This window comes from Leptinotarsa decemlineata, unplaced genomic scaffold (genome assembly GCF_025532065.1).
Source record: "Leptinotarsa decemlineata unplaced genomic scaffold, Ldec_3_MD MMD2_tig00000218_RagTag_RagTag, whole genome shotgun sequence".
NCBI classification, from domain to species: Eukaryota; Metazoa; Arthropoda; class Insecta; order Coleoptera; family Chrysomelidae; genus Leptinotarsa; species Leptinotarsa decemlineata.
The window spans coordinates 4,667,346-4,682,731 of record NW_027412545.1 but is presented as its reverse complement, the minus strand read 5'-3'; the positions used below and the strand labels follow the sequence as shown (position 1 = coordinate 4,682,731).

General features: G+C 31.7%; 3 protein-coding genes across 4 annotated transcripts; 2 read left to right on the top strand and 1 right to left on the bottom strand.

The window, feature by feature from the left end:
- The first annotated feature begins 760 nt into the window (after positions 1–760).
- On the top strand, positions 761–13,699 carry LOC111518038 (fatty acid-binding protein). Of its 2 annotated transcripts, none has more exons than XM_023174362.2 (5): positions 761–906; positions 8,354–8,494; positions 9,480–9,649; positions 12,922–13,029; positions 13,559–13,699. In XM_023174362.2, exons 2-5 carry the CDS (start codon positions 8,425–8,427, stop codon positions 13,613–13,615), a joined length of 405 nt encoding a protein of 134 aa, XP_023030130.1. In that variant the 5' UTR covers positions 761–906; positions 8,354–8,424; the 3' UTR covers positions 13,616–13,699. The 2 variants fall into 2 exon arrangements, with proteins under 2 accessions (XP_023030130.1, XP_023030131.1); XM_023174363.2 differs by lacking the exon at positions 761–906 and adding an exon at positions 8,150–8,291.
- Positions 967–2,527, top strand: IFT52 (Intraflagellar transport 52). The gene has a single exon (XM_023174359.2). The coding sequence runs from the start codon at positions 1,220–1,222 to the stop codon at positions 2,474–2,476; it is 1,257 nt and encodes a 418-aa protein (XP_023030127.1). The 5' UTR covers positions 967–1,219; the 3' UTR covers positions 2,477–2,527.
- On the bottom strand, positions 2,520–3,431 carry LOC111518037 (synaptic plasticity regulator PANTS). Its single transcript, XM_023174361.2, has 3 exons — positions 3,067–3,431; positions 2,850–3,014; positions 2,520–2,796 (listed from the first exon to the last, which is right to left on the bottom strand). Exons 1-3 carry the CDS (start codon positions 3,172–3,174, stop codon positions 2,566–2,568), a joined length of 504 nt encoding a protein of 167 aa, XP_023030129.1. The 5' UTR covers positions 3,175–3,431; the 3' UTR covers positions 2,520–2,565.
- Positions 13,700–15,386: the final 1,687 nt, after the last annotated feature.

Here is a 15,386-nt window from a genome sequence, read left to right as displayed (position 1 = left end):
ATTTTATTTCACAATTTACATTAAATTAGACAGCAAATCTCCAGTTGATGATGTAGATGAATGATTTGTGTTATCAAGCAGGATGGTTTGGGTTTTGCAAACATATTCAACTTTCTTGAACATTATTTGGTGAGAAAACATCGAAAACGAGCCCTATATTGTTATAATTATCATATTATATTGAGTTTTGATAAACCAAATAGTTTTTGGGAATTTGTCGGAATGAAATTATGAATCTGAAGAGATGAAATTCTTTTCAGATTCTTTAGTTTCCCACCTACATAAACGCCAATACTTATATCATGTAAACGAATATTATAATGGATAAATGTAACAACTAATATTTGAATGTTGGCGGGTTCCCCATGGCAATAATCAATATTTTTCCTTGAGTTTGATGGTCGAATTATTAAACTTAGATGTCACCCACTCCGTATTTTCTAATACTTTTTTTGTTTTGTGAGGAAAGTAGTATCTTATTTTCTCAAGAATACATATTTAATATTGTATTTCATATTGAACCATATTTTATGAAAAGAATAATTCGGCTCCTTCATAACGAATTTCTGAATACGGTACTAACATGATCTGTACCGTGCCAAATTTGTTAGTTTAATTATATTGTAAATGAATCGTGATTTAATATCATGACACATACGGCGTTCAAATTAATTTTTAATGTCTTAACGCTATATTCAGGGAATTTTTTATTACATTGAATTGGGGTGGAACTGAAAGCTTTTAATAAGAAAATATATTTTACCTATTTTACATTTAAACTTCTTTACTTATGTCATACTATTACAAATAAACAGTAGTTACAGAACGTACTCCTTTATCCTCTATTAGTGATCAGTTATTAATTTTTTATTCTGGATCCAAACTTGTTAGGGGCTGAAGAGATAAGTAAGTGTACTTTGGTTTTTGAATCGGTGTCATTTTCTTTAATCCAAGTTAAAGGTGAATAGAAAATTGATTCCTTTAGAATTTGTTATATTTTCGTTGAATGAACTACCTACCACCTTACAAATCTCCCAACAATTGTGAAATTGACATAAATATGCATGGGAAAGCATATTTAGTAAATACCATGAATAATTGATTCTGTATAGTTGCTACGTTACTTAGGCAGTTTTGCAATGTAAACAAAAACATTTCTAATATTTGTATTAGGAGTGTTGAAGTGGAATATTGTAGTGTTTGAATAAGGCAGTCTTCTATGGCACCAACAGATACTTCTTCTGTAGAAGCTAAAAATACTATAGTATTCAATGCTTCGAAACAAGAAATGTTCAAGCTGAATGAAAACTTCAAAATACTTCACAGAAAGCTCAAACTTTTTTCAAAAATTGTGGTTAATAAAGAAGAAATATCACCACAAGTTCTACAGAGCTGCATGATTATCATTCTGGGAGGATCCCAGTTACCCTTTGAAGAAAATGAAATTAATTGTCTTAAAGATTTCATTAATAATGGTGGAAGAGTGTTTGTTTTGTTGACAGAGAGCAGAAAAGATGAATTATGTAATATTAATATTCTGTTAGAGAGCTTCGGAATTGTTCCCAACATTGATTGTGTTATTCGTACACATTATTATAAGTACTTTCATCCAAAGGAATGTTATGTGTCGGACAGCCAGATAAACTCGACGCTCAATAAAGATAAATTAGATTTAAATTTTATATACCCTTTCGGTTGCACACTGAGTGTTAGCAAACCCAGCGTAGTTGCTTTTACCAGTGGGTCCGCTTCATTTCCTGTAGATAGATCGATAGCAGCGTTATACTATGATGAGAAATCTGGTGGAAGATTGGTTGCCGTGGGGTCTGGATATATGTTTTCTGACAAATACATAGATCAAGAATGTAACGATAAGTTAAGAGAAATGTTAATGGATTTCATGGTTGGCCAAGAACACATTTATTTTGCTCCAACAGATCATGATGATATTGAGTCAACAGACCATAATATAGTTCCAGATACTGCCGAGTTAGCTGAAAAACCCAAGCTCTGTCTGACAGATGCTATTAGTCACAGTGGTTATCTTGATTACACTAAGCTATTCGATCATAAAGTATATTCGATGAACACCAACCTTGTGCCAGAAGCCTTGAAATTATATAAAGAGCTAGGGGTTAATCACGAGTCTTTGAAAATTATCACCCCAAAATTTGAAGCACCTTATCCTCCTCTACAGCCTGCCGTTTTTCCTCCATCATTTAGAGATTTATCTCCACCACCTCTGGAACTTTTTGATTTGGATGATGCATTCAGCTCTGTATTTTCTAACCTGGCACAGTTTACTAACAAATGTTTGATGAATAATGAAAATGATGATGAGCATCATCTTGAATTTTATATAACAGAATGTTCGAAGATTTTAAACATTGAAGAAAGTAGAAGCCCAAGTGATGTTCTTCATGAAATTGGAAATGAAATTTCAAAATTTAAAAGCATAGAGACTATTAAACTATAGAATCATGTCATGGTTTGTTATACAACAAGTGAAAAAATTTAGATATTTTTATTTGAGTTTTAATTGAATATTCCTATTTGAAAATGCAATTACATTACTGTACAATATGGTACATTCATGTCGAATGATGGTGGTATTTCCCCCTTCATTTCTTTAGATTTGACATTTAAATATGTATATTCATACTCTTTTTGCAAATATTCGGGCAGTGGTTTGTTCCAATCTTCGGGTGGTGCTTTTCGTTTTTCCCAAACATCATTCATATAATGTGGTAGTAACCTTTCTTTTCTTCTATTTTTTTCACTTTCTATCAATTCATTCTACAAATTAGCGATAATTATTAAGGAAATGAATAATCAAAATTATTTCTTACAGCTGCTTTCAAATCTTGGTTATCTTTCCATTTGTAACAATTTATGGAATCCTTTTTCCACTGTGTACAATCTAAAGTTTTTCCAAAAATGAAGTATTGGTTAAATCTTGCTTTAAAAGAAGTACAATCACTGTATTCATCATCATAAACGGCACATCTTCGAATCTTCAAAATCATTAGTCAGTCTACTTCAAATCATGGATTCATGAATACCCACCATCCATTCATCTTCCACTTTTTCAGCTGGTTGTGCTATATCTTGTTCTTCAACTGATTCGTTTTCTTTTTTTGAATTATAATTTGTTTCGGTATTGGAGTTTGCCATGTTCAAGTACAAATATTACATAAACATTTACGTTGATTTGGTATTTTAAAGGTTATGATTATAAATTTATCGCGCTAATAATTCTCTAGTAGGAAATGAAAAATGTTTTCCAGGTCTGAGCCTAAGTTTTTCTTTGTTGATTTGCGAATAATTAAGGTTAGTTTGCTACCAATTATTTAGCGTGTTTTTAAAATTGAAAATGAAACTTTTGGCGAAACACTTAACGTTTAGATTTTTGGTGTTCCGTGTTGGAACAAAAACCACTCGATATTTTATTTTATTTTTGGAATAAAATTCAAATAAATGATCACATTTCACTTTTTAAAAGAGAACTTTTTATTTTAAATTATTGAGTACATTTGCCTTCGAAAATATTATGTACTTTTAAATGTTAGATCAAGATCTTCAGATGATGTGGTGCTGCAGGTTTTTCCGAATTTTCCTACAGCTGAAAAAGCAAATGCATCACTGGAATTAATGAAGTCGCCCCGGAGAACCAATTAATTTCTATTGTTTTTATTTTATTTTTATCGTTGTTTTAATAAAATTGACTATATAATATAAAAATACCTTATATTCATTTACTTATTCTAGCGTTCAGTAAAGTTCATTAGTTGCAGTGTACCGAAATTCTGAATAAAAATTAGAAAAATGACATTGAAATTGAACCCCATTGAACATTTGCATGGGGTAGCCAACTGTTCAACACTCAGAGTAACAAAAGACAATAGAGATGTCTTTTCCATCCTTATATTGAAGGCAGCATAACTTTGTTTGTTTACGGGAAAAGTTGGACCATAAAACAGTGGCGGTTGGTTTATTTGATAATCGGAGGGATATTATATATTTATAAAATAAATCATTTCAAGTAAAAATGTATTCTGTTCAAATAACTCTACAGGAAATCTGATTTATTATTAATGATTATGAATATGGGACCAGTTTTTCTACCATCTACTAGATTTTTATTTGTGTATGGCTTTATAATAAAGCGCATGATTTACTGGGTTAAAATTAAATGATTTCAAATGAACTAATTTATAACAATTATAAATGTTAATTTCAAAAGTAATGAACTTTGCTTCATTATCAATCGTCTGTCAGCTCTTATGCCAAATATAATCAAATGTGTTGGCAAGGATGATAGTAAGGATTAATTCGTTGAAATATTTTCCCAGATGGTGGATGTTAAGGCTCCGGTTGTTATAACAACGAATGTTATATTATCTTGATAAGTTCTTGTAAACGTGTTGATTATTCAGTAAAAAAGTAGGAAACTAATAACACATTATCTACAAGTGCGGAAGAAATATTTTTTCTTGTTACAAAATTATTACATGTTTTACCTACGTCGAAATGGTCTTCACAAATTAAATATTGATAACCATTTGGAATCATGCTGTGCCGCTTCGAACCAAGTTTTTCGTTTATTATATTAATGTGGCACACGGTGGTTCTCTTGCAATAATACAACACGGGCGGTAGCCAGTTGGTTCGACGTGGGTGGTTTGTTCACTCATTCAAATCGATCGCCGTGTTGGTCGGTGGTTCAAACCGCAGGCTAAACGACCGATTTTCACTTGCTATCGTCCAACCCGTGTTAGGAATCACACGTTGAAAGGTAAGACCTTGTTAGTCCTTAGCTCGCACAAGTTTCGACTTCTGAAAGTTGTTGTTCGTAGGGGTGCAACCGCTGATTAACGAAAAAACATATTTTAAACATATATTTATTAGTAAATTGGTTTTTACTAATTAATCTCTTCACAGAAACAACAAAATACACAGCTTCAATTTCATCCAATGTCTTAAATCCCAAAATCAAAATGGAGTGACAGACTTGACAAAAGTTCAAATTGGTACCAGTGTTGCCAAGCTGGTTGCAAATACAACCTAGATAAATTCGAGCCGTATGGTCACTTAGATTTTGAAACTCCTTCAGCTTTGAATATATTCGAAAGTGTGAACCTCAGAGTGATATTTGTTACTCTGAGGTGTGAACGTGAACGCATCCGACGCATACATTCCTTTATAACGTCAAAAATATTTTGGCGCGTTTTTGGTCTGTTTGAATTTTTATCGTTTCTGTCACTTTTCAAAGTTGTATTCGGTAAATATGCTACATACGCGATAATCAGGTGTAAAAAGTTTTATTTGCCGATAAAAATATGTGCACGTGGACTATTGCGCCAAAGAAAAATATACCATAGGAAAGTTAATCGAACAATAAAACTAAGTTGAGCGGAAATAAAGTACAACCAAAAACAAACGAGTTAGAATAAGAGATAAAAAATTCAAAATCGACGATGAAGAAGCATTTACCGAAGAACTGAATTGACATTTCAAACTATATGTACAATTCGACTCGATGCGAGCAAAAGTGGTTGAATATATGGTAGGTATATACCAATACAGAAGTTATGAAAATTAAGTGCAAAATTATTATTCTGACACCGTTATTGATACAGCTCCTTGTATTTGTATTTTTGTTTGGATGTTTTTTTTTTGATCATTTGAGTCTTCTATTTATGTTGCAAAGGTTTATGAGCATTGAAATGGGATCTCATTTCCCGACGTATGGGATAATGAGAGCGAATGATTTTTTTGCAAAATCTCTCTTCTTGAGAAAATGCAGAACTATAGTTGATTCAGAATGTGAATATTTGATACCAAAATGAGCAGAAAGCAATTAAAATTTTAAATTATGAAAATGTGATTTAATCGTCCGATACTTGATGAAAATCCATAACGTATTCAAGAAACATCTTATTGTGAGATTTTCACTACAGTTTTATAAAAAACGCAACATGTGTTTCGGTATACAATAACTTCTTCAGGCGTGTCTATGTCACTGCTTTCATTACAAATTTCGTCACTATCAGCTATCTAACTTCTAGAAAAATACTGACTTATTTCATTAGGATTCCATGTCATCAGGTATTGTATTTTTTTTTATTTTCCACAACCTTCACTGAACTTGAATTCATCCAAATGTGTCTATTGTCTTTATTTCCACAAAAAATAATTTATATACAGTGTCATCTTCAAAGTATGCACCATATGGGAAACTTATTTATTGAGGGTTTTTCGACAAAAAGTTATTCTTGATAAAAATTTGTGCATCCCTTAAAACTAAATATGCACTAACAAATTACAGTAAAACACACGTAATATACGAGGAGCCTTCAAATATTTGATTTTGAGACAGGAGTAAAGTACTCTTATTTTGAAAAATACATCTAGATTTGGAGTTATGACCATCTAAGTGAAGTTTAATTTTTTCACCAATTTTTTTAAAATGGGGACTACGATAAACAAATTTTGCTAAAACTTAAATAGACACAGCATTCTGTATACAACGGTTCATTTCAAAAGCCTGCAATATTACAAATTACACAACTATGGTGTTAACCACGGTCAATTGTTTTGAAGAGTAAAATAATTTTCAATGTTTTAGGTGCAAAGTTATTTTTGTTGACACCGAAAATTACTCAAAATTATACAGTAATGTAACAAGAACTTAATATTCAATAATATCAAATCACAAAACATAAAAATAAAATAGGTATTTCGGTAATTCTCCAAAATAATCTCCAGAAAATCAACGAGTTTGTTCCAAAATACCTATTTTATTTTGATGTTTCGTGATTTGATATTATTGAATATTATGTTCTTGTAACAATAATACAGTATAATTTTGAGTAATTTTCTATGTTAACAAAAAATAAAAAAAGCTTTGCATCAAAAAATTGACCGTGGTTAACACCATAGTTGTGTAATTCGTAATATTATAGGCCATGTTTATGGATAAAAATTAATCAAACATTTCTAAATATATAACAAAAAACTCTGAAAGTGTGTAAATGGACATGTAATTAACTAATTTTAATTTGTGCTATATATACTCATATGACCTCTTCCACCTACTTTTCCATCATTACGTTACTCACATTGTTTACTAATCATTCAAAGTGCTAAGCAGCAAAAAAAATCAAATATATATTTTTGGTGAACCGTTTGGCGAAGAGTTTCATAGTTATATAAATATAAGGTAAATTTTCGTTATGTGGACACCCGGCGATTTTGAAAAAAATTTTGACTGTACTTATGTATTTTGATGCGTAGATTACGAATCCGAAAGAAAAAAGCGGCGCTCTCCCTTATTTAAAAAGTTACGGCCCTTCAAAGTTCAGAAAAGGGCAACTTTTCAGCCTTCTTTTTCACTAAATAAACTATTTGAAAACACAACCATTTATTCACTAGGTCACCTTTACACCTTATTCCTCCTTCTTTAATACTTTTCACTTCAATAATCAACATTTTTCTTACAAAAAACTTAATTTAAAAACGAATGCTCCTCCTGGTGACATTATTCTATTTTTAGGTTAGTTACTAGTGATATTTCAGAAAAAAGCGGTTGGTATTTGCCGTCGCCTACTATTTCAAATTCGTAATACACCACCAAAAACCAATTTACGATCTAAAGAATGAAGGTAAAAAACATTTGAATTACTTCAAGAATATGGACTGCATCAGTCGTACCAACCATATCATTAACCTTAAAAACGTAAAATACAGTGATATGTAACCAAAAAGCGGCTCCGTACATTTTTTAACATTTTTATAAGAAAAATGTTGATTATTGAAGTGAAAAGTGTTGAAGAAGGAGGAATAAGGTGTAAAGGTGTCCTAGTGAATAAATGCTTGTGTTTTTAAATAGTTTATTTAGTGAAAATGAAGGCTGAAAAGTTGCCCTTTTCTGAACTTTGAAGGACCGTAACTTTTTGAATAAGGGAGAGCGCTGCTTTTTTCTTTCGGATTCGTAATCTACGCATCAAAATATGTAAGTACAGTCAAAAATCTTTTCAAAATCGCCGGGTGTCCACATAACGAAAATTTACCAAATATAACGAATTCTTATTTTGTTCATGTGCCCTTTAAATATTGGAAGGTTTCTGAAATTAGTGTTTTCTCGTTAATATTTCACCCTGTAATAATAATTCCGTGACATATATCCTTATTTGAAGTGAATTAGTCACTGAAATATTCTGAGTAAACAAAGCAATATTATCCATTTTTATCTTGCGGCTTTCTTCGGAAATGACTAAAATATTCTATCGGTAAATCTATTATTATCGGTATTTACCTTCAACAGATAACGCATTCATCTTTTTCATTTCAGGTATTGTTAAAAACATTCAGCAATAGAAACGAGGAGGTAATTTTTAAATTTTCAAGGAAAGCAATATTTATATGGCTCATATGGAGGGAAAGTATACCAACGAAAAAAATGAAAATCTGGATGAATATTTCAAAGGATTGGGTAAGTTTTCCTTACATTTAGTACCATATATAAATATTTTGTTTCATGTTACGCAAAAATATCTCATCGTTTAAAATATATTATGTTAACTACAAAAATGAACCAAAATCAAGTTTATTTTATTTGCCTCACTTACTTAAGCTTGTTGTAGTATATGTGTTCAATCTTTGAATCCTGAATTTGTGCTTAAAAATAAAATATTCTCTGAACGGGTTGCAAATGAGTCTTTTCTGATAATCGGATGTCGTTCCCAATTGAAAAATTACCTTCAAAATTTGAAACTTGTCAGAGTTGAGGATTAACAAGATCTTATTTTTCAGTGTTACCTTTGCGAGTTCAGGATTAACGAGAACTTACCTTTTAATGTAAGATTCCTAGCACTATCCAGATGATGCGCAGTGAACACCTATCGAATATGTGCTCACACATATATTTTATTTTGAAACCGAAATCGTTTTTTTCAGGATTCCGGAATATTCCTATAACTTGCGAGTGGAAAAAAAAAAACGAAAAATATTTCATTACTTGAGGTGAATTCGACATCCAATTCACTACAACAAATCCTACAAGTGGTGAGATTCTTCTTAGTTCGAATATTATCCGTCTCCTTCGATTCCAAATAGTCATCTATGTAGAAAAGCTTTTTGATCGATGTCAGAACCATAGGTGGTATTTTGTTCAGCATTCAAATTATTCATGAACTGAGCAGAAAATGGAGACCAGGAGGCTCCTAAAGACATCACTTGCATTTCATAGGTATTCGCTGTTCACTTAAAATCAAGATTCCTACATAGTATACGCTGTGCTTATCTATCTTCTAGGCAGAATTCAGTTGGTGAATAAATACACATATGTCTCCGTAAAAACCAAATCTCCTTCAAGGAAACCTCAAGGGGTCGGCAATCAGAAGTTGCATATTATATTATATATTATATTGATTGTCACTGTTAATTAATTAATAATAATGAATAACTCTTGATTGAAGGAGTGCCGTATATACCAAGAAAATTAATATGCTCCTCTCGACCCACGATGGAAATATCTAAAAACAATGATGAATGGACTATTAGTACTTCAACAATGTTTAGAACATCTTCTTCGAAATTCAAGTTTGGAGAAGAATATGAAGAAACTATGCCGGGAGGAACAATCAAGGTCAGTATAAATTGAGAGAATTGAAAACATTCATAAAAACTTTTTTGTTTGATGGGTCATGTGATCCAACACCAGATAGCATTATTTCGACCCACCGTGTCTCATCAGTGGTGCTAGCCTGAACCTTTGAACTGTCCTAAAAAAGACAAGCCTGTAAGTGTAGCCTGTAAGACAAGCCTATCCCCCTACGAAAATGCCATCTATGGAATCAACAGAAGACTCAGTCCTCGATTCTCAAAGATAAACGAGGCTTTTCAAGGAGGAGATTAGTCCTCTTTCACCAACTTTTTTTTTGTTTCATAAAAATAAACGAAAATATAGTCGAGAAAGAATTTTTCAAGGTCATCATACATTAAAAGTTACACTTGGTTTACGGTGAGGGATAATCCTTTTTATTATTTCAGATTTTCTTTAAATTTCATTTTTTTGAGGATTTTTCCACAATGCTTTAGCCCCTAGTATCGAAAATGGAATAATTAATCCCATATAAATCCCATTATTAAATACATTATTTCTTTTAACTTCAAATTTCAGTGGTTTCAAATTAGCAGCATGTCAGAGAAAAATGTCAGAAAAAAATAAGGTTATCAAATTGTATGAGAATAGTAAAAATACAAAACTTCATGGAAATGTAATGAACTCTATTCCGATTTCATTTTAATGAAAAAAGTAAAAAAATGTGAAATATATTTTTTTTTCTTTAGGAAAGAAACTTGTTGAGGGGAATAGAAGTTACTTTAATTGAAAAAGTCAATTGTGGAATACATAATTTTTTCTTTAGAAAAGTAAATTGTTGAGGGAAATACAAATAATTTTTTTTAAATCTCCCTTACATTTTTTGAAATTATTATAACACAGATTTGTGTCATGAAAGCACTTTTGTTGGAATTCCCTAGGATTACATTCCAAGCACCAACTGTCCGTAAGTAAAGACATATTTCACAAAATGTTAATAATATAAATTCTCATATGATGTGGCATTGTATACAGTGTCATCCCCAAAGTATGCACCATATGGGAACCTTATTTATTAAGGGTTTTTTGACCAAAAGCTATTCCTGATAAAAGTTTGTGCATCCCCTAGAACTGAACATGCACTAACAAAATACAGAAAACACACGTTATATACGAGGAGAGCCTTCAAATATATGATTTTGAGACAAGAGAGTACCTTTATTTTGAAAAATTTTGGAAAATGTTATTTAAAAAAGTTGTTCAGCATTGAAAAATACATCTAGATTTGGAGTCATGGCCATCCAAGCGAAGTTTTATTTTTTTACCTTTTTTTTTTAAATGGGCACTAGGAAAAAAATTTGCTGTAACGATAAATAGCCAGCATCCTGTATACGACGGTTTATTTCAAAAGCCTGTAATATTACGAATTACACAACTATGGTGTTAACCACGGTCAATTTTTTTTGAAGAGTGAAATAATTTTCAAAGTTTTTGGTACAAAGTTATTTTTATTTTTTGTTAACACCGAAAATTATTCAAAATTATACAGTATTGTAACAAGAACTTAATATTCAATAATATCAAATCACAAAACATCAAAGTAAAATAGGTATTTTGGAGCAAACTCATTGATTTTCTGGAGATTATTTTGGAGAATTATTTTGGACAAAAAAATCTCCAGAACATGAAAGAGTTTGTTCCGAAATACCTATTTTATTTTGATGTTTTGGGATTTGATATTATTTAATATTAAGTGCTCGTTACATAGTGTGTAATTTTGCGTACTTTTCGGTGTTAACAAAAAATAAAAATAACTTTGCACCAAAAACTTTGAATATAATTTTAGTCTTCAAAAAAATTGACCGTGGATAACACCATAGTTGTGTAATTCGTAATATTACAGGCTTTTGAAATGAACCATCGTATACAGCATGCTGTCTATTTATCGTTTTATCAATTTTTTTTTGGAAGTCCCCATTTTAAAAAATGGGTAAATAAATAAAACTTCACTCTGATGGCCATGACTTCAAATCTAGATGTATTTTTAAATGTTTAACAACTTTTCTAAATAACATTTCCCGAGATTTTCCAAAGTAAGGGTACTTCACTCCTGTCTCAAAATCAAATATTTGAAGTCTCCTCGTATATTACGTGTGTTTTACTGTATTTTGTTAGTGCATGTTTAGTTTTAGGGAATGCACAAACTTTTATCAAGAATAACTTTTTGTTGAAAAACCCTCAATAAATAAGTTTCCCATATGGTGCATACTTTAGGGATGACACTGTATAAAAGTAACAGAAGCAAGGTCAATGTTAAATTATTACAAATACAAGTTTCTTTTCAAATAAATTTTACTTGTACTCTAATAATAAATAGTAAGTCTTCAAGTATGCCCACTGATTATATGTGAAAAGACTAATAATATAAAACCAATTTTTATATCGTTGTTGAAAAAAATGGCACTTGAGCTTTTCACTATAGGATTATTCAATTTATTTAAAATATACTTTGTCTCAAGAATGTGCTCTTATTGATGAAACATTCCGGAATATATTGATAAAAAATATACAAGTAGGGTAATACATACAGATAAAATGCAATACAACAATATAACCATTTTAAAAAAGTCGAAAAAATACAAAAACATGGCCAATAAAATAAACTTCCATAGCTATTACAGATAGTTGTGCTCAGTTAGAATTAGCATAGAATTCATCCAAACTAAATATAGTAGGCCCTCACAACAAGAAATTTTTTTACCTTATTTCTAAACCTCTTTTCATCCTGTATTCGCCTTAAGTTATTGGAAAGATATTTTGATAACTTCTTACTCTTGAAAATGATCGAATTTTGTGTAAGTGTAGACGTCTGAACGCAAATCAGGTATGATTGATGAGTACTACAATTATGTTGAAGCGGTAATAAAGCCTATCAAGGTCAGAATCTTTTGTTCCACAAATAAAGGACGGCATGGATCCCTATAACTAGCCTTGTAAGAACGCATTGAAAAGAAATGGCGCAAAATTTCTCCCGACAGCAAATTTCATAACGTAAATGGGACTCAATTTGAGCAAAGTAAACAGATCATGTATCTAACTCCTTCGCAACATCTCTCGCTGCTTGGCATGGCATTAGTGTTTGCATTTAAAAATTTCCCAGCATGATACCAGTTCATTTTGATAATCGGCTAATAGAACTCTATTACATGTTAAGTGTAATATCTTAAACTTTTTATTATAGTAATAATTTTTAAGCCCACCTACATTGTTTAAACATCACTAAATCAATATAGTAATAAAAATATCATTTTTTACAGAATGTCACTCAAATGGAAGGAGACAACAAATTAATCACGAATTCAGTAGGACCTGGTGAAGTTCGATCTTCACGTAAATATGAATTCATTGGTGATGAATGTGTTATTGTGAGTACAAAATTATCATGGTACATTGTTGAGAAAAGTTATCATGCTAGAAAGTTACAAAAGTTGTAGTGTAAAGTAAAACGAGTCTACAAAATTAGCAGAATAACCCTACAGGTTTTTTCAATATTAATCAAAATTGATTTGTTCACATACTAAAACAAAGTAGTTTCGAAATTAATGGACCTCAGTATTTTTCATGTTAATCTTTGTGGAAAAATAATTGAATTGATTTTTATTTGATTGAAATGATTGGAAAAAGCGTTAGTAATCATGATAAGTTGTAGTTTGTTCTTAACTCGAGCCATGAAGTTTTTCAGAAACTTAAATCATAATAAAGGTAAAGTTGAGGTTCTGAATGTTGCAAATGTTGCAGAACCAGCTTTTTATATATAAAAAAACAGAATAACCATAAAGTTCACACTGCTCTGTAAATTTTTATACATACGTATTTTTGAAGACATTCCTTACGATATTATTATTAACAATTGAAATTATTACACTCATTAATTCATACTTATTTATTTTTCAGACATATACTAGTGATCAAAGTCCACAAGTAGCTAAGAGGTACTTCAAACGTTGCTGAAAATAAGTGTTTAGTTTTATATTACATTTGAATCTTTTGATATATTTATCCAAATGTTTATTGAATAAAGCAAATTGTTTGTGACTGCTGCGGTTTATTACAATAATTACTTTTTTCGTTCGCTGATATAATCTAAATTTTTGGTTCAACCCAAGTCCAGTTGTTTCGTTACCACCCCCCAGTAAGTTTAACATATACCTCAGCCACATATACCATCAGCCTTGAAAGATTCCCTTTCAAAATTAGGTACAAAATTCCAGAATATCTAACATAAAACAATTAACACCTTGGGAATAACCAACATAAAATCGTTTAACACCTTATGTCACTTGCGTTGACATGGTCTCGGCTTCCCATCTAGCCGGAAGTTCGAAGTCTGCTGGAACTGCACCATTGTCTGGCGAGAAATTGAAAAGGAAAAATACCAAGATCTTGGTAACAACTATCTGTTCCATCCAGTAGCGGTTGAAACTTTTGGTGTTTATGGCCCGGAGTCTCTGTTATTCGTTCATGAACTCGGAAGGAGAATAAGCCAAGCAACGAAAGATCACCGATCTACCTCATTTTTGATAGAAAGAATTAGTATTGCTATTCAACGTGGCAATGCTGCTTCGGTCCTTGGAACTATTTCTCCTTCACATAATTTTGATGAGATCATGCATTGCCCTAATTTCAGTACGGAACGGAAACCTCTTCGAAACAAGCCGAGATATGTGGATATTCATCAGTCTCCTATCAAGGTTTATTCACAAGTGATTGATGCACCTTCTTCTTTTTCAGTGCGGTCAGTGGACTCAGGTCATTCTTGCCCCCCAAATATGAGTTGCAGTCCTCGTACTTTTGTTTCCCTTTCAGTGGAAGAGCTTCATCAAGCAAGAGCCAAATCGATCCCTCTATGAAACCCTTCTTCACTTGAAAGGATCGATCGCAGCTTGAGAAATGGTTCTTAAGGAGATTCTGTGAAACGTGTTCTTCCTTACGAATCAGTAGAGAGTTGTCCTGAAAATCTAGAGAAGAAAATTGGATTGGATAATTTAGGAAACACTTGCTACATGAATAGTATTTTACAAGTGTTGTTCATGACGAATAATTTCAAGAACGAGGTTTTAATGATGAACGAGAACGGGAATGTTTCCTACTTATTCAACTCAAACTCCTCAAACACCTGTTCATGCAGCTGCAGTTTCGTAAGAAGGTATCATCTTTCCCTCCAACCGATTTCCTGGAGTCTTTGAAGTCCACTAGATACTCGTTAGGACAACAAGAGGATTGTTCCAAATTCTTGGGGTTCTTGTTGAATACTCTTCGTGAGCAAAACAATAGCAAAATCAATACTCCTGACCGCCCTGGATTGAATGATTCCGTACAGTCCATCTCGCCTTGTGTTTGTAAATCTTTTGCTGGAAAAATCCTCACTTGTTTACTTTGTAGTAAATGTTCAAGAGGTAGCGAAAACTTATGTGAATTTCTGGAACTTCATCTAGCTTTTCCTAATATGACTAATAACCAGTCCGTGCAAAGCTTATTGTTAAATCATCTGAAAATGGAACTTTTAACAGGTGATGATCGACTGTATTGCCAAACATGCGACAAACTAACTGACTGTTATAAGGAAACAAGTATATCTAAGGCACCACTCAATCTAATAACAACACTGATGATCTTCAAACAAAACTCAACCTCTAACGGAAGCAAGAAACTCTTTGGAAGGTTCGAAATAGATGAACATTTCAATCTAGCAGACCACTATTATAATATTCATGCAGTCCTT